This window comes from Macrotis lagotis, chromosome 1 (genome assembly GCF_037893015.1).
Source record: "Macrotis lagotis isolate mMagLag1 chromosome 1, bilby.v1.9.chrom.fasta, whole genome shotgun sequence".
Taxonomy (NCBI): Eukaryota; Metazoa; Chordata; class Mammalia; order Peramelemorphia; family Peramelidae; genus Macrotis; species Macrotis lagotis.
Window position 1 is genome coordinate 904858840 of NC_133658.1, and position 24464 is coordinate 904883303.

Genomic DNA, 24464 nt, shown 5'->3' on the forward strand with positions numbered 1-24464 from the left:
ATGATCCCTGGCATTTAAGATAATATATAATTAAATATTCAATCACACACTATATATATACGTTTATATGTATTAGTTAAGCCTCTTAGCTTAATGGTTTTTGGAATGCTTTACAGATATTATCCTGTTTTATCCTCCCAGCAACCTGAGAGGTAAGTACTGTTATTATTCCCATTTTAAAGAAGAGTAAACTGAGGCTAAGAGAGGTTTAATTATATGCCCCTAGGGATGCAGTTAGTATCAGAATTCATATTTGAACTCAGGTCTCCCTGACTCTAGGTCCTGCATTCTATCTGCTGTACTAGCAGCTGTCTATTAATTGGCTTTTTCTTCCTGCTAAAGGAGAATTCCACCTAGACACCTTCTTGACTTTGGCTTCAGAATGTGGTCATCTATTTGTAACTGGGGAGCAATAGAGATGGATGGATCCTGTAGTCATCTCCTGATTTGTCCCTGTCCACACAAAGGTTCTGAAACTGTTCTAGTAAAGATTACCAGATGATTCCTAATCAGTGATGTCAACTAATATACTTCCACTCTTTCTCCAGTCTTTTCAGCTTCAGGTCAAACATACTCAGTTCTTTTGATGTTTGCTCAATATTTAAATGTTTGATATTTAGCCAGGTGGTAGCCTGAAATCAGGAAGACTCATTTTCCTGAGTTCAAGTCTGTCCTTGAACACTTTCTAGCTGTGGGACCCTGAGTAAGTCATTTAACCCTATTTGCCTCAGTTTCCTCAGCTTTAAAATGACCTGGAGAAGGAAATGGCAAGCCATCCTAGTATCTCTGCCAAGAAAATCCCAAATGGAGTCATGAAGAGTCGGTCGGATAGGAGTAGGAAATGACTGAACATGACTGTTGGAGTTGCTCCTCCCCTCTGGGCCCACAAGAGGGAGCTCTGTGCCCACTCCAACCCTGCCCTCCAACCAGGGTCTCAACCATCAGATAGAAAAAGGAACCTCAGAAGACTCCCCCCTCAGTTTCCTTCCCCATCTGTGAAAGGGCTCCAGTTCCAAGGCAACAGTTAACAGAAGAAGTCTGAATCTGCAAATTCAGAATAGGAGTTTTATTTCTGCTTCTTTCCACTCCACTTCCATTTTGCCACACTCTTAAGTAGCATCAGGGAGGGAGGATCTGTGGGTGAGAGTGTGTGTTTGGGTGTGTGTGTGTTTCTGGATCTGTATGCATGAGAATATGTGACTTTGCATAAGGAGATCCGGGTTCCAGTCTCAATTTTTACTCACCTTGGAAAAGTTCTGACCTTTTTCTGGACCTTAGTTTTTCCATCTATAAAAAGTGGAATAACAAAAGAAGTGGAACAGAGCTGCCAGTGGACACCTGTTGTTGCATCCTTCACAAGGTCAGAGTCCTCTTGTATGGGTCTGGAACCTGATATCATCTTAATCCTCTTTAAGTCCCTGTGGGTTGGAATGTTCTGAGGCACATACCTGGCCAGATGCCATCCCCAGTATCTGCAGGCTTTTCTATTTTCCCTATACTGACCTGGGCTGGAAACATAACCCTCTGTGATTTTTTCCCTTAGATTTCTCAAGCAGAATTTGATCTGGTGCATTTTTTAGATCATTGTGGAGGCACTGTATTGGTGAGTTCTGCTGTATTTCTCTCTGATACTTGTCTATCTTGGCTCTCCCCACTAACCTGGGGTACCCTATTTAATCTTACTCACCTCTCTTAGGCAGGAAGCTCAGTCTCATCCTAGCCAGGGTCCCAAGTCATGCCAATCAGACAGCTAACTCTTAGAGAGCTTGTGAAACAGTAGATTACTAAAGAATGCTTGGTATTGCATTTCCAAGCAGCTACCTTCTTTCCTGGCTTTACATTCTCAAATTAGAAGGTAATATGCTCCTAGTCCCTTCAGATCATCAGTGTCCAGAACTTTTTTGGTCTGAGCAGGGATGTAGAGTATGTTCAAGGAAGACTAGAATCTCTGGTATGAGGGTTGCTAAGTCCTTCAGAGTTGCTTTCCACTTTTGATGTTTACCTGAGCCACCTAACTCTCACTTGTGGCTCCAACAAACTGTAGCATGCACAGTGGCCACACTACAGTAAACCATTTCAGTAGATGGGCTAAATCAGGTGAGGTAAACTGAGGGGTCTCAAACCCATCAGTGAGTTGTGGGGGTGTCTACTCCAAGGATGTGAAGTCTTCCACTGGCAGAATGGGCAGATGAGAGCAATCTGTTCCAATGATCATGAAGGCGACCGAAGCAGACATTGTGGAGAGGCTAGAGCTTGATTAGCTATGGAAGACCCCAAGGTCATCCACTGCATCATCAGTTGTCTTGCCACTGGCCAATGATGACTTTGGAAGAGAGAGTAAGGCTGACAGCTTTATGCAACTCTGCCTCACTTAAATCCACTTTATGCACGAATCAAAAGACATTACCCATACCACTTTACCATTCCTATCTCAAAGTCCTGTAGTGACAAGCAAATGATGAAGCCACAGGTTTGAATACACTGGGAGCTGTAGTCACAAACCTGTGTACAGGTTGCCCAGGTCACAGGGCCATTTCCTCACTGGAAGCAGTGGTGGAATTGAGCAGCCCTCTGGGTGTCTAAGCAGCCCTTTTAAGGATCACACTGCTCAACTACTGGTGTGAGGAAGGGCTTAGAAAAGGTGTCCTAAAAATTGTCTGCTCACTTAACCCTGACCTGATTACCATAGCAGGTGGGAATCCCACACTGCTCAAAAGACAAAAAAAGTACAAAAGTTTTTTCAAAGAAGATTCCATTCACCATTGGTGTGTGGAATGTGTGCATACTCATAGAAAACACAAGATCCAATAGACCTGAAAGATGAACAGCTTTTGCCACAAGGCAGCATATCCAAACAGCAGCCCTGAGTAAAACAAGGCTGGCAAATGAAGACCAGCTTCCTGAAGTTGGAGCTGTACACACATTTTTCTGGAGTGGCCACAGTGAAGAAGACTGCTGTGAAACTGGGGTAGTCTTTGCCATCAAAACTAATCCAGTCAATAAACCTGAATGCTTACCAAAAGGAGTGAGTGACAGTCTCTTGACAATGCATTTGGTACTTGAAAGAAAACTGCCATGCCATCATCAGCAGTGCCTATGTTCTCACCATAATGAACCCTAATGAGAATAAACATTATTATCAACATACTTATCATCAACATACTGAAAGAGGATAAGCTTATAATTTTGGGTGACTTCAAATCTAGAGTAGGCTCAGACTACAGATATGATAGGGAGTCCTTGGGAGGAATGACCTTATCATAAACATGGTCTTCTGTTAACCTAAATGCAGTAAAACTTCTTGGGTGCACCCTCTTAGCAAATATTGGCATCTAATAGTCTATGTGATTGTAAGGAAAAAAAAAACAGACAGAAACGAGAGTGACAAAGGCAATGTGTGGTGCAGAATGCTGAACTGATCAAAGACTCATCCTCTCCAAGTTAAATATTCATATTCAACTGAAGCAGTGACCCCAAGGCAAAGTGATTACCAGAAGAATTAATGTCAAGAGATTAGAGTGCTTCTCTGAGCAGGAACTGTTTGCTGCTAACTTGGAGGGAAAACTGAGTCCACATATAGGTGGAAACAGTAGAGCAGAACAGGAGTGGGCAGCTTGCAGAAAATGCTACAAGGTTTACCAGTTGAATAATTCATCCATTTCTAAGAGGGCAGTATTTAATTCCATTAAAATAAAGTACAAGTGAAGCTTAGAGAGATGCAGGATTCTTTGCTCAGTAAAAAGTGGATGAAATTTAGTTTTATGCAAATAGTAACAAACCAAGGTGCTTTTATGATGCCCCAAGGGCTATTTATAGGTCAAAGACCTATAGTACATCTCAATTACTCAATGCTGATGGAGCTTCATTGATTAGTGATGGGGACAAGATCCTAGAGAGATGGGCTGAAAGCTTCCATAGTGTTCTTAACAGATCGTAATGCAGCTGAGATTTACAAGGTGTGGGGTCCAATACTTGTATTTGTCATGAAGAAGTTATCCCCCAAGGATTCAAGGATGCCTCCATCATCCTTCTCTATAAATGTAAAGGGAATTGATTGTCCTGTGACAATCAAAGGTGTATTTTTCTTTTAGTCATTGCTGATAAGATTCTTGGAAGAGTCCTTCTTAATAGACTGATCCTTCACCTGGAAGATGGTCACCTCCCCGAGAGCCAGTGTGGCTTCAGAGAGGGTCAAGGAACAATCAATAGGGTATTTGCTGTTCATCATCTCCAGGAAAAATGCTAAGAGCAGAACAGAGGTCTATGTACAACGTTTGAAGATTTGACCAAGCCTTTGATACCGTCAGTCGTGAGTTTATGAAAAATTATGTCAAAATTTGACTGCCCGGAGAAGTTCATCAGTATTGTACATCAATTGCATGACAGCATGCTTACTTGGGTTCTGGATAGTGGATAATGCTCTCATGATTTCCGGGTCACCAGTGGACTGAAACAAGACTGTCTTTACTCCTACGTTTTTTAGCATGATGTTTTCGATCATGTTATCAAATGCCTTCACTGAGGATAATCACGGCATCCTCAGTCAGCTATCATATTGCTGGTAAATTCTTCAACTTGAAAAGGCTACAAGCCAAGACCAAAGTGGAGGGAATATTGGTACATGATCTTCTGTTTGCAGATGATTGTGTACTCAATGCAGCCTCTGAAACTGAGATGCAAAAAGGTATGGATAGATTTTCTGTTGATTGTGCTAATTTTGACCTTACAATTAACACTAAGAAAACCCATCAGCCAGCACCACATCATCCCAGATGTGGAACCATTGATTATAGCAAATGGAGAAGTTTTGAGTACCATGGATCATATAACTTACCCTAGCAGTATACTTTCCAGGGAGGTACACAATGATAATGGGGTTCATACAAGCATTGCCTTAGTATTTGGGAGGCTTCAAAAAACAGTGTGGGAGAGAAGATTGATTACCAAACTGAAGGTCTACAGAGCCCATTGTGCTGGCCTCATTGTTGTATGTCTTTGACATACATGACAAACCCTGTCAAGGAAACTGAATTGTTTCCATTTAAATTGTCTTAGGAAGATTTTTTTTTAGGTTTTTGCAAGGCAAACAGGGTTAAGTGGCTTGCCCAAGGCCACACAGCTAGGTAATTATTAAGTGTCTGAGGCCGGATTTGAACCCAGGTACTCCTGACTCCAAGGCCAGTGCTTTATCCACTACGCCACGTAGCTGCCCCTTAGGAAGATTTTAAAGATCACCCGGTAGGAGAAGATACCAGGAACTGAAGATCTTTCTTGAGCTAAAATGTCTAGCTTTCCAAAATCACTACAGAGAATGCGACTATGATGAGCTGGTCATGTTGTTAGAATGCCACTTGTCCACTTGCCCAAAAAACTATTTTATGGAGAACTCATGCAGGGTGAATGCTTACAAGGGGGCAGAAGAAATGATACTGAGATCCTGAAATTCTCATTGAAGAATTTCCTAAGTCATTATGCAGCATGGGAGACACTGGCACAGCATGATGTACCCTCATCAGAGAGGGTGCTATGAGAAAGGCAGAATAGAAGCAGCTCAAAGGAAACATGAGTTACATAAGTTTAGAGTACCCACCCCAGGTGTTCACATGGACTATTTGTGCCCAACCTGTGGAAGAGCCTTCCAAGCTTTTATTGGTCTGATCAATCACAGTTGGACACACTGTCACTCATCTCCAACACAGTGATATTAGATAGTGATGGTCTTCTTTGATAATGAAGGGCAAGAACCAGCTAACCAAGTGTCTGAGCAAGGATTTGAACTCAGGTCTTCCTGATTTTCAAGTTCAAAAATCTATGCACCACTCCATGAAATTACCTCAATTAAAAAAAAAGGTAATACAGTAAAGGTTATTGGCTAAGGGACAGAAATGTGATTCAGATTTCTAGGAATCATCAAATGTATCACTTAAAAACCATAGAGGCAAACAATGGAAATGACAAATGACCATTGGGAATCTTGTGACCAGACCATGTTGGGCTTGATCTGCCTACTGCTGACCTTCATGGAAAAAAATGGAGAGTCTGCTTCTGGAAAGTCATGAGCTAGATTACTCAATTCTCTTTCTTTCCTGAATAGTTTCAGTGAGTAAGATGCACTTAAACATTGGGGCACGGAGAGGAGTCTTGAACTATACTATCTACACCCAGTCTAACATGTCATCTGTGAAGATGGCTCTCTGATCTCTTTGGGTTTGTTCTGTACTACTCTTAAGTGAAGGACAATCAAATTAGGTTGAGACCTTGTGGACTCTGAAAGGTTGTAAATACTACCTAAAGATAATACAAGGGGTAGCTAGGTGCACAGTGGATAGAGCACTGGCCCTGGAATCAGGAGGACTTGAGTTCAAATCTGGCCTCAGACACTTAATACTTAATTAGCTGTGCCACCTTGGGCAAGTCATTTAACATCATTGCTTTGCCTAAAACCCCCAAAACCAAAAAACTAAACAACAACAACAAAAAAGAAAATCCAGGAAAGGCTCTTGGCTGGGGGTAGAAATGTGATTCATATTTCTAGGAATCACTCAATTGTATCCCTTAAATATAGCAGAGATAGCCCGTTTCACAGGTTGATTACCTTCCACATATTCCTTGTCTTTGGGAACTTTACTAATAATAGAATTTCTAACTTCCCAATGTTTGTTGTACTGTTCAGGAAACTCTTGACAAAGTCTTGACACACTGAAATATAAATATACATTGCCATACTTAACACCGTCATTAACCAGAGGAAGAGTGCCATGTTTCCCAGCCTAATGTGCCTATTTTGTGAGAGCACTCATTTGTCAATCAATCCCAACATTCAGATTGGAGGGAATTGAGGGTCCTGCTGTTATAAATGTTCCACATTCGAGTCATTCCTAAAGAATAACAGTACTGCCATTTGTCTATGAGATTTTCTAAAATCATAATACCAGTGATTTATAAACTTATAAAATGCAATGACCTTAAAATATAAAATCTGAAAGAAAACTCATTGTTGACCTAATCACTAAGATCCCTTCGAATGGGTCTGAAAGTCATCCATACAGAAAGCAAAGATGTTCTATGCAACCTCCTATGCTAGATGGAATCAGAAATGAGAATAAAGTAGATGCCACTTTTAATTTCACAGCTACCAGGTTGGCATATCCATTGGACAGATCAATTAGACCATAATTAGTAGTTGTCCCTCACTAAATTTATCAAACCCCAAACAAATCCAGAACTGAAATGATTCAATTCCCCAGGCTGTTGCATGATATCAGCTAAGTTTCTAAATTTACCAGGACACCAGTATCTGGAGTAAAGCTATAGCAATCTCAAGTCAAACCGCAAGTCTGGGGAAGAATTATGGCCTTATGGATAGTAAATAAAATGTAGCCATGTTCTCTGGGGGCAGACTATTCCATGTGCCTGTTGGATTTCCTCACTTTCTCTATTGTGTTTTGCTTAGTGTTTTTCTTAGTAACAGGTTACATTTAATTCGGTGTCTGGGTCTATAATTAGAACATCCCATAGGGCAACAATTCTCAAAGTGTGGTCCAGGGACCCCTAGGGCGCCTCCAAGACCTTTTAGAAGGGCCACAATTTGTTATTTCTAAAACAATACTAATACATTCTGCTTTCTAATGAGGCAAATATCAGTAGATATGTCCCACATAAGCAAACGTTTTGGGGATCTTTAATAATTTTTAAGTATGAAGATGTCCTGAAATCAGTAAGTTTGAGAACTCTTGATATGGAGCATACTCAGAACTGCCCTTTCTGTTTTTCTCAGATTCCTGTGGGACTTTGAGTTCATCTATGAGATGATCAGGAATCCCCTGATTAGTTCCTGAGCTAGAAGAGCTCATGGCTCAGTTTAGCAAATTGAGTAACAGATACCTCCATTTCCTTCTTTATGGGTTTGAATCATCCCGGGAAGTGGTGAGTTGTCTCTGGATTCCCTTGAGAGAAAGGGGGATAGTTTCCAGTCACACGGATAAAGTATCTAAGGAATTAAACTTGTGCTTGGGCCCCTTGCTGCCTTCTCTGCTCCAAGTTTCCTTTCCTGAGTAGGTGATTCAGTATCAATTTGACTATATGTCCTTTTACCTTCTCCATTAGAGGAACCCAGGGGACAAACATGACCTGTGGGGTCTTAACAGCTTTCATATTCCTCTGCATCAACCAACTACCCATCCAAGAAGATTTAACAGACTACTGAAAATCTTCAGCTAGGGTTAAAAAATCAACTTTCCAAGTAAAAGGTAAAACTAAGCAATAGAGAAGGATCTGGGAATGTTAGTGGACTGCAAGCTCCAAAAAGATCTACAGAATGATATGGTATGTTAAAAAAAAAGAATGTGATCTTGGGCTATATTTGAAAAGGGAGAGAGTACAGAAGGAAGAAAGCTAAGATTATTGTTCAGACCATGACTGGAATGTCCTGATTCGTTCTCACTACTACACTTTAGGAAGGCCATGGGAAACCTGGAGATGGTTTAGGGATGTGTAACCAAGATGGAGAGTCTCAAGATCATACAATATGAGGATCAGCTAGGTGATGCAGTGGATATGGAACCCGAGGACTTGAATTCAAATTTGACCTCAGACATTTGATAAGTAGAAGTTGTAAGACCTTGGTCAAGTCACTTAATTAACCCTGATTGCCTCACATCTAGGGTCATCTCCAGTTGTCCTGATTCATATCTGTCCACCAGACCTACATGGTTCTGGAGGAGAAAGTAAGGCTGGTAACGTAGCACAGTCCCTCCCTCAGTCAAATCCAATTCACTTGCTTGTCATGTCATCACCTCCCTGATACTATGGTCTTCTTTGAGAATGAAGGACAAATATTAGATGAGCATCTAAGTGGGAAATGGGAAGACCCTTGGCCTATAGAGGACAGGAGGTGTTAAAGGTTGGTTGACTGAATTCCAAAGGCTGTTGATGTAGAAGACAGAAGGGACTTCATTCTGTTTTTCTTTTCTTTCTATAATATTTCCTGTGATGATCTTATCAGCTCATCTCAGTGTTATTGATTCCAAAAACTACTCATCAGACTGGTAGTCATAAAGTCTCCTATCTCTACTATCATTCTTCAAATTATGTCTGACTCTTGCTGACTCCATGTGATGGTTTTTTTGGGGGACAGTTATGCTGAAGTGGTTTGCCATTTCTTTTTCCAGTTCATTTACAGATGAGAAAACTGAGGTAAACAGAGTGAGGTGATTTGCCCAGGGTCACCCAGGAAGGAAGTCTCTAGATTTGAATCTGGAGCATCTATCCACTGAGTCACCAAAGCTGCCTCCTCACATCTCCAACCCCATCTTTTATATCTTGAATGAATATCTCTTAACAGATTTTAAATTCGATGTTCCCAAAACTAAATTCTCTCACCCCTCTCCCCAACCCTCCCATCTTCTGAACATCCCTTATTACTATTACTGCTACCACTATCTTCCCACATTGTAGGAGTCATTTTTCATCTTTCTCCTATTCTGCCCCTCCCTCTACCTCCCTCATTTCCTTTCTCTCTTTCTCTCTCCCCTCTTCCTCTCCACCCATCTCTCCCTCCCCTCCTCCCCCTCTTTCTCTCCCCCTTCCTTTCTTTTTCTCTTTCTCTCTCCCCCTCCCTCTCTCCCCCTTTTTTCTCTCTCCCTCTCCCTCATCCCTCTCTCCCCTTCCCCCTCTTCCTCTTTCCCTCCCCTTCCCCCTTTTTCTCTCCCTCCTTCCCTCCCTTTCTCTTTCTCTCCCCTCCATCCCTCTCTCACTCCTTCTAACCTTTCCCTCCCCCTCCTCCTTTTTCTCTCCCTCCCTCCCTCCCTTTCTCTATCACTTTCTCCACCCCCCATCCCTTCTCCTCTTCCTCCTTTCCTCCTCCCCTTCCTAGCTAATGAACTATGCCCACAGTTGTTTCCATGCCATCTTCTCCTATAAGTTGGGAGTTCCTGAGGAGCAGAGACTTTTTTTGTTTCTTAGTAGCCCCAGTAGACTTTTACATGTTTATTGATTGAGTGACTTCTTGACTTCAGGGCACAGCACCAGAAAGGAAGGGTTGGTTGTGGCTTGGTCAGTGATGCCCTTGCTAATCTTGGATTAATTCCTTCCTATTCCTGAGGCTCATTTTCTCTGGAACAATGTATTTATTTTTAGTTTTTTTGTAAGGCAAATGGGGTTAAGTGACTTTCCCAAGGCCACACAGCTAGATAATTATTAAGTGTCTGAGACGGGATTTGAACCCAGGTTCTCCTGACTCCAGGGCCGGTGCTTTATCCACTGTGCCACCTAGCCGCCCCCAGCTCATTTTCTCTGAAGGGAGATGGTGCAGAGGCAGTAAAAGGAGAGCTCCCTTTGGAGACAGAGGTTGTGGGTTCAAATCCCCTCTCTGCTCTTGTCTCCCTCTGAACCTTGGTTTTCTTCTCTATAAAGGAGTTGGACAACCTCTCAAGGACCTCCCAGAAATAGATTCCATAGAAAATGAGATGATATATTGAGCACACTTGTAAAATATGAAAATCCTCTATAAATAGGAGCTCTTAAGATCAACTCTTATTTCCAGTGACTAAATTTCACCAAGTCCCTTTCAGTGACCAGATTGCTCCTTCCCTCTATGCCCTCAAGAGGGAGCTCTGGGCTCATTTTATATGGGCTAATGGTGAAACCAGCCTCTCAGCCAGGATTAGGGCTATTGGATAGGGTTCAAATAACTAAGGGAAATCCCTTCCTACAAGGGGCATGACCCCAGTTCCTCCCAGTCCTTGGGAACAAAGGTGACAAAAGAAGTCAAACTGGAAAACCTAAGGCAGCAGTTTTATTTTTGTCTTCCTCCCACCCAGAGCGAAACCAGCCTGAGATATAGGGTCTTCAGGGACCTCCATTCCCAGGGACTCTGAGGCTTCACAATTCAATTTGCTATTCCCCCAAATCTAGGGCTTGGCATATACCAAGCTGTGAACCAGGATTCAAAGAGGTAGAAAAGCCAGGAAGCTCTGCAAGTGAATGTGGGTGACTGTATTTCATATATGTAATGTGAACTGACTCACTGTGTGACCTTGGGCAAGTCCTGATCCCTTTCTGTGTCTCAGTTTCCCCATGTGTAAAAAGGATCTGCCCTGCACTATCTCCCCCTCAAGGCTATTTGTGAAGACTCTAATGAAAGTGTAAATGGAATGGGAGATGTGGCCTCAAATAAAGAGGTGATTATGTTTAATTATTAATACTCATAATGAGAAGAAAGAGAGAGCTCAGCACCTGGTCTTCCCAACCCAGAAAGTAATGAGGTAGAGAGTTTCCCTGAGGGCACACTTCCCCCCCAAAGTCCCTTTGCCAATGTCCAGCAAAGGCATTGGGGGGAGAGAAGTACAGCCAAGAGTCCTTGCCCAAAAAGGGTTCTCCCTGTTTTCTCCCTCCCATGGTTCCTCAAACTCTATCCACTGAAGAAACCTTAGGTTTGAGGTCATCATTAAGTCCTTTGATCTCTTGGGGACTTGGAAGTGCCTTTGGAGGTAGAAGTCTTCTGACCAACTTTCACCTGGAAGGAGAAAATTTTATCATTGAACTTAGAACTCAAAGAAATCTCAGAACCTAGAACATGGAATGCCAGAGCTTGGGAGGACCCTCATCAATGAAGAAACTGAGGTCTAGTGAAGGTAAAGTCTTACCCAGGCTCTCATAGGGAGTCAGAGGGAGAACTGTGTTTAGAACCACTGTGTTCTTAGGATTCTCAGGATTCAATGTCATTTAGATGTTCTATGTAGCCAGGTATGACCCCAAGGACAGAGTTCCGGTGTGTCCCCCACTCCAGCCTCCCAGGATACTTAGTGTTCTAGGAGAGCAGACAAGAGACTCAAGGGTTGAGGGAGAAGATCCTTACCTGATGTCAGCTCTTCATTGGAGTTTGGCATTTTGACAGTCTGTTATCTCAGTGCCTCCCTTGATTTTATCAACCACATTGTACTCTTTCTTGTACGATTCGGTGCAGCAATGTTGGAAGTAAGGGTTGTACATGGTAGAACCACAGCACTGGATCAAGGACTGGACACTGCCATCATCACAGTACTGGTCCTTCTCAGGCTTGTAAGCCACAGTACCACACAGAACCCAGGGCTGGCACACGATCACCTGGGAGTCTGTGGGGGTCACTGGGTGCAGGGGGAATTATACAGACTATTAGGTCTACAGGTTCAGGAAGAAGGCTCCCAGAACTGACCAATCCCTGCTCCCCCATCTTTCCCTCTCCCCTTCTCCCTTGACTCTTTCCCTCTCCTCTTCTCTACAACGCTCCTCCATGATTTGCCTCTTCTTCCTTCCCTGGAGCACCTAAGGAGGAGAGGATAGCCATGATGAAAATGAAGAAGGTGAGACCTGAGGAGAAAGAGAAAGAATAAGGCAAGCCTGGACATGGTGACTTGGAACCAAGATGGAGATAGATAGGATATGGGTTGGTTTGAATTTCTAGTCTTTCTTGGAGGATTAGGGATCATTCAGATTAGGTTTGTGATCAGGAGACAGAAGGTATAGGCAATTGTGGTGACCTGTGGGCATCAGAGTGGGCTACCTCAGGAGACTGAGAAGAAGGACTAGGGTGCAGGGAAAAAAGAGACCTAAGCTGGGGAAATGGAGTCAAAGGCTAGGGAAGTCCTTACTTCTCTCTGAACCTTAGTTTCCTCACCTATAAAATGACAAAGGAAGGAAGGCAGCACTTGGTGACACCAAGGTGCCAATAAGGGGTGGCACTAGGGTCTTTTCATGACCACCTAAGCTGGAAGTGTCCAATCCCTTCATTTTGTAGGAAGGATGAACCCCAGAGAAGGGACTTTTCAGAGGACACACAGCTAGTAATTGGCAGAACTAGAATTGAACCCCAAGTCTTCAACTCCAGGGTATTTTCTGGTGTCCTTTCCTGCCTCTTGGCACCTGGCAATTAGAAATGATTGGGAGCTAGCACTGGCCTGGGCTAGATGATGGAGAACCTGCTATTTTCTAGCTCCATGATTTCCTCAGGGCTACAATGCAAATGGCAGCCTTGACATTTTTAGATAGGGTTGGGACCAAGCAGGGTCTGGGGCTCAGGTCAAATTCCTAGGTCCATGTGACAAGTGAGTTATGGTAGGTTGAGGTCTGGAATATGGGAATCTAGGTTCATAGGGTAACATCTTAGGACTTTTTTTTAGGGTTTTGCAAGGCAAATGGGGTTAAGTGACCTGCCTGAGGTCACATAACTGGGTAATTAGTAGGGTCTTGAGGTCAAATTTGAACTCAGGTCCTCCAGATTCCAGAGCCAGTACTCTATCCACTGTGCCACCTAGCTGCCCCTAGGACTTTCTTTTTTAAAACTTTGGACAAATGTCTTAACTGTCCTGGTCCTCACTTTCATCTTCTATCAAATGAGTAAGTTAGAATAGATCATCGCTATGACTTTTTCCATCTCTAAATACCTGAGTTTGGGGGGAGGTGGGATGGCAATACTAGGTCCCTAGAATAAGCAGGTATGTGGAGTTCCTTCCTTTTTTTATTCTCAGGATTCTAGGAGGATTTAGAAGGAAACTTTGGGGGACCTAGAGTCAGAGTGAATCCAAATCAAGGCAGAAGTGGTGGAGGGCTTTGATTTAGGGCTAAGGATAGCATTAGCATCAAGCTCAGGCTTTTGAGGTGAGAATCAGATGATGATTAGTCTAGCATTTGAATGGGGAAGATAAGAGTTAGAATGACATTTGGGGCATTGTCATAGGATCACAGTTGACAGTGCTTTAGTCCTACTCTCTGATTTTACAAGTGAGAAGTTGAGTCCCGGAGAAGTCAAAGAGATAGCATACAGGTGTAATGATCACAGTCTAGATTTGGGTTGCATTGGGAAGGCAGCAAGGTCCTCTTTGGGTTGGGGTTGGAATTGAGATGAGTATTGGAGACTGTAGGTTAGGGCTGAGAGTAGGGGGGATGATAAGATTGGTATAGGCAGCTTGGAAATAGCAAGGATAGATTTAGAATGGGAGTTGAGATCAAGGTGAGGGATGGGGAGGCAAGGGGGCTATAATGGGGCTGGAGCCTAGGAGGTAAAGATTCCCTTGAGTCTTACCGATGTAGTTTCCTGATGCCATGGCTTTTGTCTGAATAGGGCTCAGAAGATTTGGTGCCAATGCCACAGCTACTAACTTGCTTGAGAGTTTGATAGTGGATATATTCTTAACTCAGGGATCTTGGGCTTTTATCAGTATTGGATGTAGGTGAAGTAAGAGTCCTCACTAGTAGAGACTAGTCAGGCCCTGTTGAGCATAGAGTAGTGGATAGGGGAGAAGCTAGGAAGGAGGGGAATCTAGAGAGGAGGGAAGAGAAGAGAGGTGAAGGGGAGAAAACCTCTTCTTTGCTAATAAGTTTTTACCTATCCAACCCCTTGAGTTGGCTAGTAGCTCCAAGAAAGAGAGAAGCATCATGACCCTCTCCCTATCCCTCAGCAGGATCTATTCCATATTCCCCTTGAATTATTTCTGCCACTCTCCTTGACTAATCTTATCCTCTATGGCTCCTTAAGTCAAAATTTTTCCACCTTCTATGACTTCAGGTTGAATCTGGAGCTCAGGTGGGTAGGGAGTCCAAAGGTATGGAATTTTGGGATGACAAGGAAAGCCCTTGCAAGGAAAAAAATATAGGGCCCTGGATCTGAGGAGAGATGTTGGTTTGGGAGACAGTGCCTCAGGACAATGGATACTAGCCCAGAAGTAGAATCAGAAGTTACTGACAGGGCCCACGAGAAAAGCCAACAGGATTCAGGAGCCCAGAGGCCAGCCTGGGAAGGGACGCACTTTGGTTGGCTGCTTCATGTCTGAACCATTTGCTTTCGGGGGGCTTCATTTTAACCAGATGTAAAATTGGGAGATTGGGGCTAAGTGGACTCTAATTCAACATTGACTAAGTGCCTACTATGTGTAAGACACTGTCATACAGACCAGGGATGGAAAGATAAAGATGCTGGTCAGCAGGGAGGCTCCTTCCTGCTGGGGGAGAAGGGGATGGATTGACCACATGCACAGAGCAGTACCATGTAAGACTGAGCATGGAATAGCCAAGGGAAAGGAAGACCTCAGTACATTCTTGGAAAACAAAGAGGGAGAAAAAGGCTTTCAGTTGGTGGAATCAGGGAAGATTTCATGGAGGAGAAATGGTCTGGATGGAGCAAGAAGACAAGGAAGTGGGCACTCATGCCCAACCAGACATGAGGAATGGCCTGTATGGAGGCTAGTCATCTAGTATGGCCGGAACTTAGAAGGCACAAGGGCAGTGATTGGAAATAAGTCAGGGAATGGAAATAGCATTGAAGGGTCCCAAAATATCAGAATAAAGAATTTATATTTATTTTAGAAGTTAGTGGGAACCACTAAAGATTTTTTGAGTAGGGGAATGATTTGGTCTGAGAGCCCTCCCAGCTCTGATATAGATTCCCTAATTGCCCCCTCCTAGCTCTCACATTCATTCTCCTAAGACTCTTTCCAGATTTGACATCAGCTGTCCCAAGGCCCCTCCTAGCTCTGACATTTACTGTCCTAAGACCCCTCCCAGCTCTGATATCCCCTGCCTAAGGTTTCTCCCAGCTCTGGCATTCGCTGTTCAAAAGACCTTCCCATTTCCCATATTCTCCTAAGGTCCTTACAGAGCTGACATTCTGTGTATCTTGAGACAGCCGGTCCAGTAATTATTATAATTAGGTGCAATTTAACTAATATGTTGTTGTTTGATTAAGATTTGTTCAGTTCTCCAAGACCCCATTTAACGTTTTCTTGGCAAAGATACTGGGGGAATTACTATCATTATTTTCCTCTCCTTTCTCTTTCAAATTCCTACTTTCCAACTTAAAAAGTCATAGCAAACAAGGATAAGTAGTCCTTTGACAAGGTCTGTCTCAAACTGCCCCTTGAGACTCTCACCTCTTTGTCAGAAGATAGATGACATGCTTCCTTTCCAGGACCTCTGAAATCTTGGTGGGTCCCTGTTCTAGTCAGAGTTCTGAAGTATTTTTTTTTAGATTTTTTTTCAAGGCAATGGGGTTCAGTGGCTTGCCCAAGGCCACACGGCTAGGTAATTATTAAGTGTCTGAGGTTGGATTTGAACCCAGGTACTCCTGGCCAGTGCTCTATCCACTGCATCACCTAGCTGCCCCCCTGAAGTCTTTCAAAACTGTTTTCCATCATATCACACTTCTCAGACTGGCCAATATGACCAGAAAGGACAATGATCAATGTTGGAAGGGATGTGGAAAATCTGGAACACTAATGCATTGTTGTAGAGCTGTGGAACACTAATACATTGTTGTAGAGTTGTGGACTGATCCAACCTTTCTGGAATTATGCCCAAAGGGCAATAAAAATGTACATCTCCTTTGATCCAGCAATACCACTACTGGGTCTATACCCTGAAGAGATCATGAAAAAGGGTAAAAACATCACTGGTAGCAAAGAATTAGAAACTGAGTGAATGTCCATCAATTGGGGAAATACCACCAATTGTGGTATATGAATGTGATGAAATAACTATTGTTCTATTAGAAACCAGGGGGGGAATGGGAATCAGGGAAGCTTGGAAAGAATTTGTATGAACTTATGCTGAGTGAGATGAGCAGAACCAGAAGAACAGCAACATGGGGGTGATGATCAACCTTGATGGACTTGCTCATTCCATCAGTGCAGCAATCAGGGACAATTTTAGAGTGCCTGTGATGGAGAATACCATCTGTACTCAAAGAAATAGCTGTGGAGTTTAAACAGGACCAAAGTCTATTACCTTCAATTTTTTTAAGAAGTGTATTATGTACTACATAATTTTGTTATCTCTAATGTTTTATTTCCTCCTCATGGGTATGATTTCTCTCAGCACATTCAATTTTGATCAATGTTTAGCATGGAAACAATATAAAGATCATCAGACTGTCTTCTGTGGAGGGGTGGAAGGGAGGGAAGTGAGGTTGGGGAAAAATTGTAAAATTCAAAACCTTACAAAAATGATAGGTGGAAGCTACTATTGTAAATTATTGGAAAACAAATAAAATATTAATAAAAATTTAAAAATAACTATTTTCCTTAATTATGTGACTGTTCTTAGATAAATAGCTCCCTTGGTTCTGTTCACTTCAAATAAGTTCCTTTAAGTCTTCCCTAGGTCTCTCTTGCCTGATATGTTAAACAAAGCACCATCTGGAGAAAGTCTGGACAAAGTCTGGACCCAAGGCTGGCAGTGGGGAATGCCACCACTTTAATCTGACTCCACTGAGGAAAAGGGGGCTTAGGACACTTTTTGGTCTTCTGGTATAGTGTAATGTGTCCTGTGTTGGGGTTTAGGAGACTGGAATAAACATCCAAGTTCTTCCCAACTCCCTTTGTGACCTTGAGAAAGTTATTTCTAACTGCTCTCTTGCCCCCAGCTTAATTTTGTTGTCTTTTAGTCTTATCGGTTGTGTCTGACTCCATGGTTTTCTTGGCAAAGATACTGGAGTGGTTTGCCATTTCCTTCTCCAGTTCATTTGACAGTTCATTTGACAAACTGAGGACTAATGTGAGGGAGAAACTTGAGGCAGGGAAATCAATCAGAAAGTTACTGCGATTTCTTGTTTTTGAATCTTCAGTACTTACTTAGTACAGTGATTGGAATGTATTAATAAATGTTTGTTGAATGATTGAGCTTTGTAGGGCATAACTGCATGTTCCAACTTAAAGTGTGACTCCCAGATTGAAATACAATATGCTAGATGGGTCTGATGAAGTCTGAGCACAGGAGCCAAATCACCTCCTTTCCTCTGGACATAAGGTCCATGTCTGAGGTCCTATATAGTAAGGCACCGGGAAGGAGAATTGAACCCAGATCCCTCTTGATTCCAAGGTCAGTTGTCTGCCCACTACAACTGAGGTGTCAAACTCTCATTCATCCTGCCAAACTCCTGAATGAGATTAACATGTAATTGGGAAATGTTTAACAAAATAAATAGAAATACAATACAATGCAGATAATGCTAATATAGTTTTCCAAGAAGTCAGTATATTGCCTGTAGGGATTCATTTCTAGTTGAGTTTGACAGAACATTATACTCTGCTGCCACATTATATTGCCACTGGGATCTTGGGATCACGAATTAAGATAGAAATCAAGGGTTACTGAAAGACAAAGGAATAGTGTGGTCCCTGGGGTTTTAAAACTACTCAGAATTTTATTACAAATTAGTACAAAGTAAACAGTTTAAAACTTTTCCTCCTCCCTGAGAGTCAGAAATCCCTTTAAGGACAGGGTGAATAACAAAAGGTAGGGGAGGTTGCTTGGGAGAAGGAGACAGAGACACAGAGAGAGGGAGATAAAAAGAAGAAGCAAGACAATCAGGGAGAATGTTGGGATACAGTGGGTGTCCAGCTCAAGTTTTATAGCCTTGCCCATTATCTGGGCACTGAGGGCAAAAGGAGAAATCCCTCTGCCCCTTACATGACTGAAACAGGTAGAAGATTGGAAGCTGGGGGTTGGGAATGAGGAGACAGGATATAAATTTTATATTAAACAATGAAAGAATAGAAGTCAATGTATTCTCAAGAGCAAAGATCTTCCATCCCTTAACAAGATTTAACAGCATTAAAGATACATTTATATTCATATATATATATATATTATATATATATATTTAATGTTCCCTGCACCAATTAGTGGACAGAGATTCTTGAGGAAGCCTTTGTTGGATTGAGGTGAAACCTGGGAGTGTTCTCTGCGAGAAACAGAGCAGAGATGGAAGCATTTGGGGTTACCACAGAACCTCTGGAAACTCTTGGATTGCAGAGAGGAAGATGAGGCAAGAATCATTTCAGACTCAAACCTGGGTAATGGGCAGGGTGTATGAAATTTATGGACCTTTCATCTCTACAAAGGGGTGGGGATGAAAGTGTCTTCTTATAGTTTTCTTTAGAACTATGATTTTACTTGACATCTTTTTTTAAAGGCTTTTTGCAAGGCAATGGGGTTAAGTGGCTTGCCCAAGGCCACACATCGACGTCATTATTGAGTGTCTGAGGCCAGATTTGAACTCAAGTACTCCTGACTCCAGGGTTGGTGCTCTATCCACTGTGCCACCTAGCTGCCCCTTATGCTTTTTCTTTATAGTTTTGCAATATTCACTTTTGATTTTTTTGTGTGGTTGTTCTTTCCAGTTATATGATTGTATTCATTGTGTATATTGTTTTCTTGGCTCTGTCTTCTTCCTTCTGAATTAGTTTGTAGAGATCTTTCCATGCTTCATTGTATTAATAACATTCATCATTTCTTCCAGTCACAATACAAATCACTTTGATCTAATTTGCCAATTGAGTTCACCAATTTAAAGGGCATTTTATAATTAGAATAAGTCCCTAATACATAGAAAAATTGGTTAAAGTTGCATTCCTTTAATGAAATTAAGAACAATGAAGAATTTATAATCTTAATAAATATAAATTAATAAATAATATCAATAATTCACCTGTTCTAAGCTGATTTGAGGATATTTTCTCCTCATTAACTTTTTTGGACTGCTTTTTCCATTTGACCTAAACTAGTTTTTAACATGTGTTTTTCTTCAGCATTTTTTGGGATCTCCTTGACTAAGCTGCTGACTTGATTTTCATGTTTTTCCTGCATCTCTCTCATTTCTCTTCCCAATTTTTCCTCTACCTCCCTTACTTGATTTTCAAAATCTTTTTTTGAGCTCTGTCATAGCCTGAGCCCAATTCCTATTTTTCTTGGAGGTTTTGGATACAGATGGTTGGACTTTGTCATCTTCTGAGTATGTGTTCTGATCCTCTATGGGACCAAAGTAATTGTCTATGGTCAGGTTTCTTTTTTTTTTCTGTTTACTCATTTCCCCAGCCTGTGTCCTGGTTTTGGGATGTTTCTTAAGCTTTCGAGTGTTATTGGGACCCCCCCCCCAATAAGGACCTCAGTTACTTCAAGGTCTTATGAGAGACTCTGACTACTCTCCTGCCTATACTCTGGTCTGTGGATGATCACAAGCACACCCCTCTGCCCTGGAGCTGTGAAGAGGGTCCCTGCTCTATTGCAATGAGGGTCCCAGACTACTACTAGGGTCTGAATATGAGCAAAGCACAAGGAAGAAAAGAATATACTTTCATATATATATATGTATATATACATACATACATATATATATATGTATATATATGGATATTTATAGCAGGTCTCTTCTGGTGGGAGGGAGCTGGAGATTGAAGGGATGCCTAATTATGCTATGTGATTGAGGTGAAATGCTCTTCTGTTATGGGAAATGATGAACAACATGCTTTCAGTGAAAAGCTTACATGAGAAGATACGATGGGAAACAGCAATATTGCAGAATGATCAATGATTTTCTTTTTCTCAGTAATGCTGTGACGCAAGACAACTCTGAAGGACTTATGATAAAGAATGCTATCCATCTCAAAGACAGAGCTGATGGTGTCTGAATACAGACTGAAGCATACTTTTTTTTTCTTTCATTTTATTTTTCTTGAGGTTTCTTTTTTGTGGGGTGGGATTTATGTGTACTTTTATAACATGACTATTGTAGTAACCTATACCAAGTAACTTGTTTTCTCAAAGAGGGGAAGAGGGGTGGGGGGAGGGAGAAAATTTAGAACTCAAGATTTTCTTTTGTTTTTATTAGAGATGTTATTTATTTTGAGTTTTACAATTTTTCCCCCATCTTACTTCCCTCCCCCCACCCCCCCCACAGAAAGCAATTTGTCAGTCTTTACTTTGTTTCCATGTTGTACATTGATCCAAGTTGAGTGTGATGAGAAACATAAGGTGTAAGAGATAACAAGATCAGACAATAAGATATCTGTTATTTTTTTCTAAATTAAAGGGAATAGTCCTTGAACTTTGTTCAAACTCCATGGTTCTTTATCTGGATACAGATTGTATTCTCCATTGCAGACAGCCCAAAATTGTCCCTGATGTCCTGATGATTCCATCAAGCAAGTCCATCAAGGTTGATCATTGCCCCCATGTTGCTGTTAGAGTGTATGGTGTTTTTCTGGTTCTGCTCATCTCACTCAGCATCAGTTCATACAAATCCCTCCAGGCTTCCCTGAATTCCCATCCCTCCTGGTTTCTAATAGAACAATAGTGTTCCATGACATACATATACCACAGTTTGTTAAGCCATTCCCCAATTGAAGGACATTTACTTGATTTCCAATTCTTTGCCACCACAAACAGGGCTGCTATGAATATTTTTGTACAAGTGATGTTTTTACCCTTTGTCATCATCTCTTCAGGGTATAGACCCAGTAGTGGTATTGCTGGATCAAAGGGTATGCACATTTTTGTTGCCCTTTGGATGTAAGAACTCAAGATTTTGGAAGTAAATGTTGAAATTTGTTTTTGCATGTAGCTGGAGAAATTTTTTTAAAAGTTAATATTAAATAAAAATATAAGGGGTGGCTAGGTGGCGTAGTGGATAAAGCACCGGCCTTGGAGTCAGGAGTACCTGGGTTCAAATCTGGTCTCAGACACTTAATAATTACCTAGCTGTGTGGCCTTGGGCAAGCCACTTAACCCCATTTGCCTTGCAAAAAAAGCCTTAAAAAAGTAAATAAATAAATAAAAATATAAAAAAGAGAATTTCATTGTGCCTAGACCCAGAAATATTTCTTATTATTTGGTTACTGAAATATTAATGGAATTTGGAAATCTTACCCTGTTCCAATTTTTTGATTTCTAAAAACAATAGTTATCTTTTCCTTCAGAAAAAAATGAATGTTGAAAATCATCTCTATATATAATAGGAAAATTAAAAAAAATAAACAGAGCACTTGAGTGGGAAATCACTCCCCCAGCCCTACTTACTCATTCATAGACTGGTCGTGGGGTCTTCTAGATGAGTTCCTTGCTTGTTGTGAGTCACTGAAAGTTCCCTCTCAACCAATTTAGGAGATTTCTCTCCTGATGACAAAAATGATTTAGTTACTCCTTGCTAAAAGAATTTAAAGGGGAAAAAAATCTACTTTAATCCTTCCATCAGAAGTTTTAAGCTGGTTGAAAATGAGAAACTAGCAATTCCACTGCTGAGTCTTCCTGATCTTAAAAAATAAAAGTGAGAAAAAAGAGGAGTTGGGGAAAGTTACCTATGTTTAAAAAAATTAAAATTTTGGCCATATAATTTTTATGAAAATAGAATTTGAGTTCTCCAGAACTTATAAATTTAAACAGATTCTTCACAAATTCAAGCAGCCCCTTTTAGCCCAATCAGGGATCCTTTTTAAAGAAAATGGATTTAGGGTAAATAAAAGTAGATTCACCGACCTTGAAGAGCCCTACCTCAGGCTCAGAGAACTTGGTTACAGAGAAGGAGAGTAGACTCAAACTCTCAGGGCTGGTGTCTGTGGAGAAGAAATGGGCCTTTTTGTGTTTCTTGTAGGAGCTGGCCAAGAGACGTTGAGGTCCATGTATTGCTATCTGACCTCAGAGTGTGAATAATGCGGTGACTAAAATTGTCCCACCTACACTAAAAAGAGATTGAGGCAGAGCTCTGAGCCAATGGCACTTTATTTTGTTTTTATTTTAATTTAATTTAATTTTTTTTTGTTTTTAGATTTTTTTGCAAGGCAAACGGGGTTAAGTAGCTTGCCCAAGGCCACACAGCTAGGTAATTATTAAGTGTCTGAGACCGGATTTGAAACCAGGTACTCCTGACTCCAGGGCCGGTGCTTTATCCACTACGCCACCAAGCTGCCCCTCAATGGCACTTTATTAAAGGGTCTGTGATCCCCTCTAATGAAGCGGATCTCAGATCTTCCCCACAAAATCCCCTCTTTTTCCAGGTCCTACTTTAAAAGCCCTAATATCTCAAACAAAGATTAATTCCATTAGTTTACATAAAGTGCATAGACTAAAATAAGAAAAGTATTTCAACAGGGTAACCAGATATGCAAGGCAAAAATATCTTTGCAGTAGATGCATGGACTATACATACGGACTCAGTGGTCATAAGATAATCATACGATGTTTACTTGCTTATGATGGACACCAGAGGATGGTTTGAAGATACAAACATAAATTGAAGGAAGCACATCTTTTGACCTAACAATGTCACTACCAGGTCTGTATGTCAAAAGATATTAAAAAAACCAAAAAAGGAAAAGGACCTGTATGCGCAAAAATACATAAGTATATAAGCAGCTCTTTTCTGGTGGCAAAAAAACTGGAAATCAAGGGGATGCTCATCAGTTGGGGAATGGTTGAACAAATTGTGGCATGTGATTATGTTGGAATACTAAACTACTTTAAGAAATAATGAGCCAGATGCTTTAAAAAAAACTTGGAAAGACTTACATGAGTGATGCAGAGTGAAATGTCTTGGGTACAAAAGTAACAATAATATCGTAGGACGATCAGCTGTGAATGACTTAGCTTTTCTCAGCAATCAATGACCGCTTATGATGAAGAATGCTATCTATCCCCAGAGGGAAAAAAACACTGATGACTTTCAAAATACAGATCGAAACATACTTTTTTAAATATTATTACTCGAAGCTTTTTTTGGGGGGGAGTCTATGTTTTTAACAACATGACTATTACAGAAATAAAATTTTCATGACGACATTAATAACATCACATTGCTTGCTTTCTCAGTAAAGGGTAGGGTGGGGAGGAATAAAGGAAGAGAATTTAGAATTCAGAGTTTTAAAAATAAACATTAAAATTATTTTTACACGTGGCTAGGGAAAATTAAAATATCAAATAAATAAATTAAAAAAATAAATTGGAGAACTATCCATGTAGTTGAATCACCACTCCCACGTTGTTACCAAGACAAGAAAAAACAAGGGTGGAGGGCTTCTAGCTAGCTTGCTATGATTACACAAGTGATTTTACTATCTGCATTCATAGCTCTGGGATGCATCTTTATGGAATCATATCAGATTGATTGATACTGATTGGAACAGAGTGGACATCCAGTGATTTCTCCCTGGCTGTGCGCAATATTTTCTCCCGGACATGAAAGCTCTAGATTTGATCATATGATTCCTGGAAGTTTTTATTTTTGAATTTCTTTTAGGATATGATTGGGGATGCTTTGAATTTCTCCTTTTATTAATTTTTAAAATTTTTATTTTTTAACACTTAAAAAATTTTGAGTTCCAAATTCTCTCCCTCCCTCCTACCATCTCCTCCATCCTTTGAGAAAGCAAACAATATGTCAATTATAGATGAGAATCATGCAAAACAGATTTCTATATTAGTCATTTTCTTAAACAAGAAAAAAGTGAGAAAATTATACTTCAATTTCACTTAGAGTTCTTCTCTCTGGAGGTGGCCAGCATTTTTTTTTTTCATCATGAGTTCTTTGGAATTGTCTTGGATCATTGTACTGATCAGAGTAGCCAAGTTGATTATCATGTTACTGATATTGTGCACAATGATTTTCTGGTTTTTCTCAGTTCCCTTTTTTCATCAGTTCATATAGGATTTCCATCTTTTTCTGA

The 24464-nt window shown here is 41.1% G+C and overlaps 1 protein-coding gene across 1 annotated transcript in view; it reads right to left on the minus strand.

Annotated features, from left to right (window-relative positions):
• IGFL4 (IGF like family member 4) overlaps positions 1–24464 on the minus strand; it is a 120332-nt gene that overhangs the window by 50377 nt on the left and 45491 nt on the right. Inside the window, 1 exon segment of the mRNA XM_074217389.1 lies at positions 11954–12125. Within this exon segment, the coding sequence (XP_074073490.1) occupies positions 11954–12125 (172 nt within the window).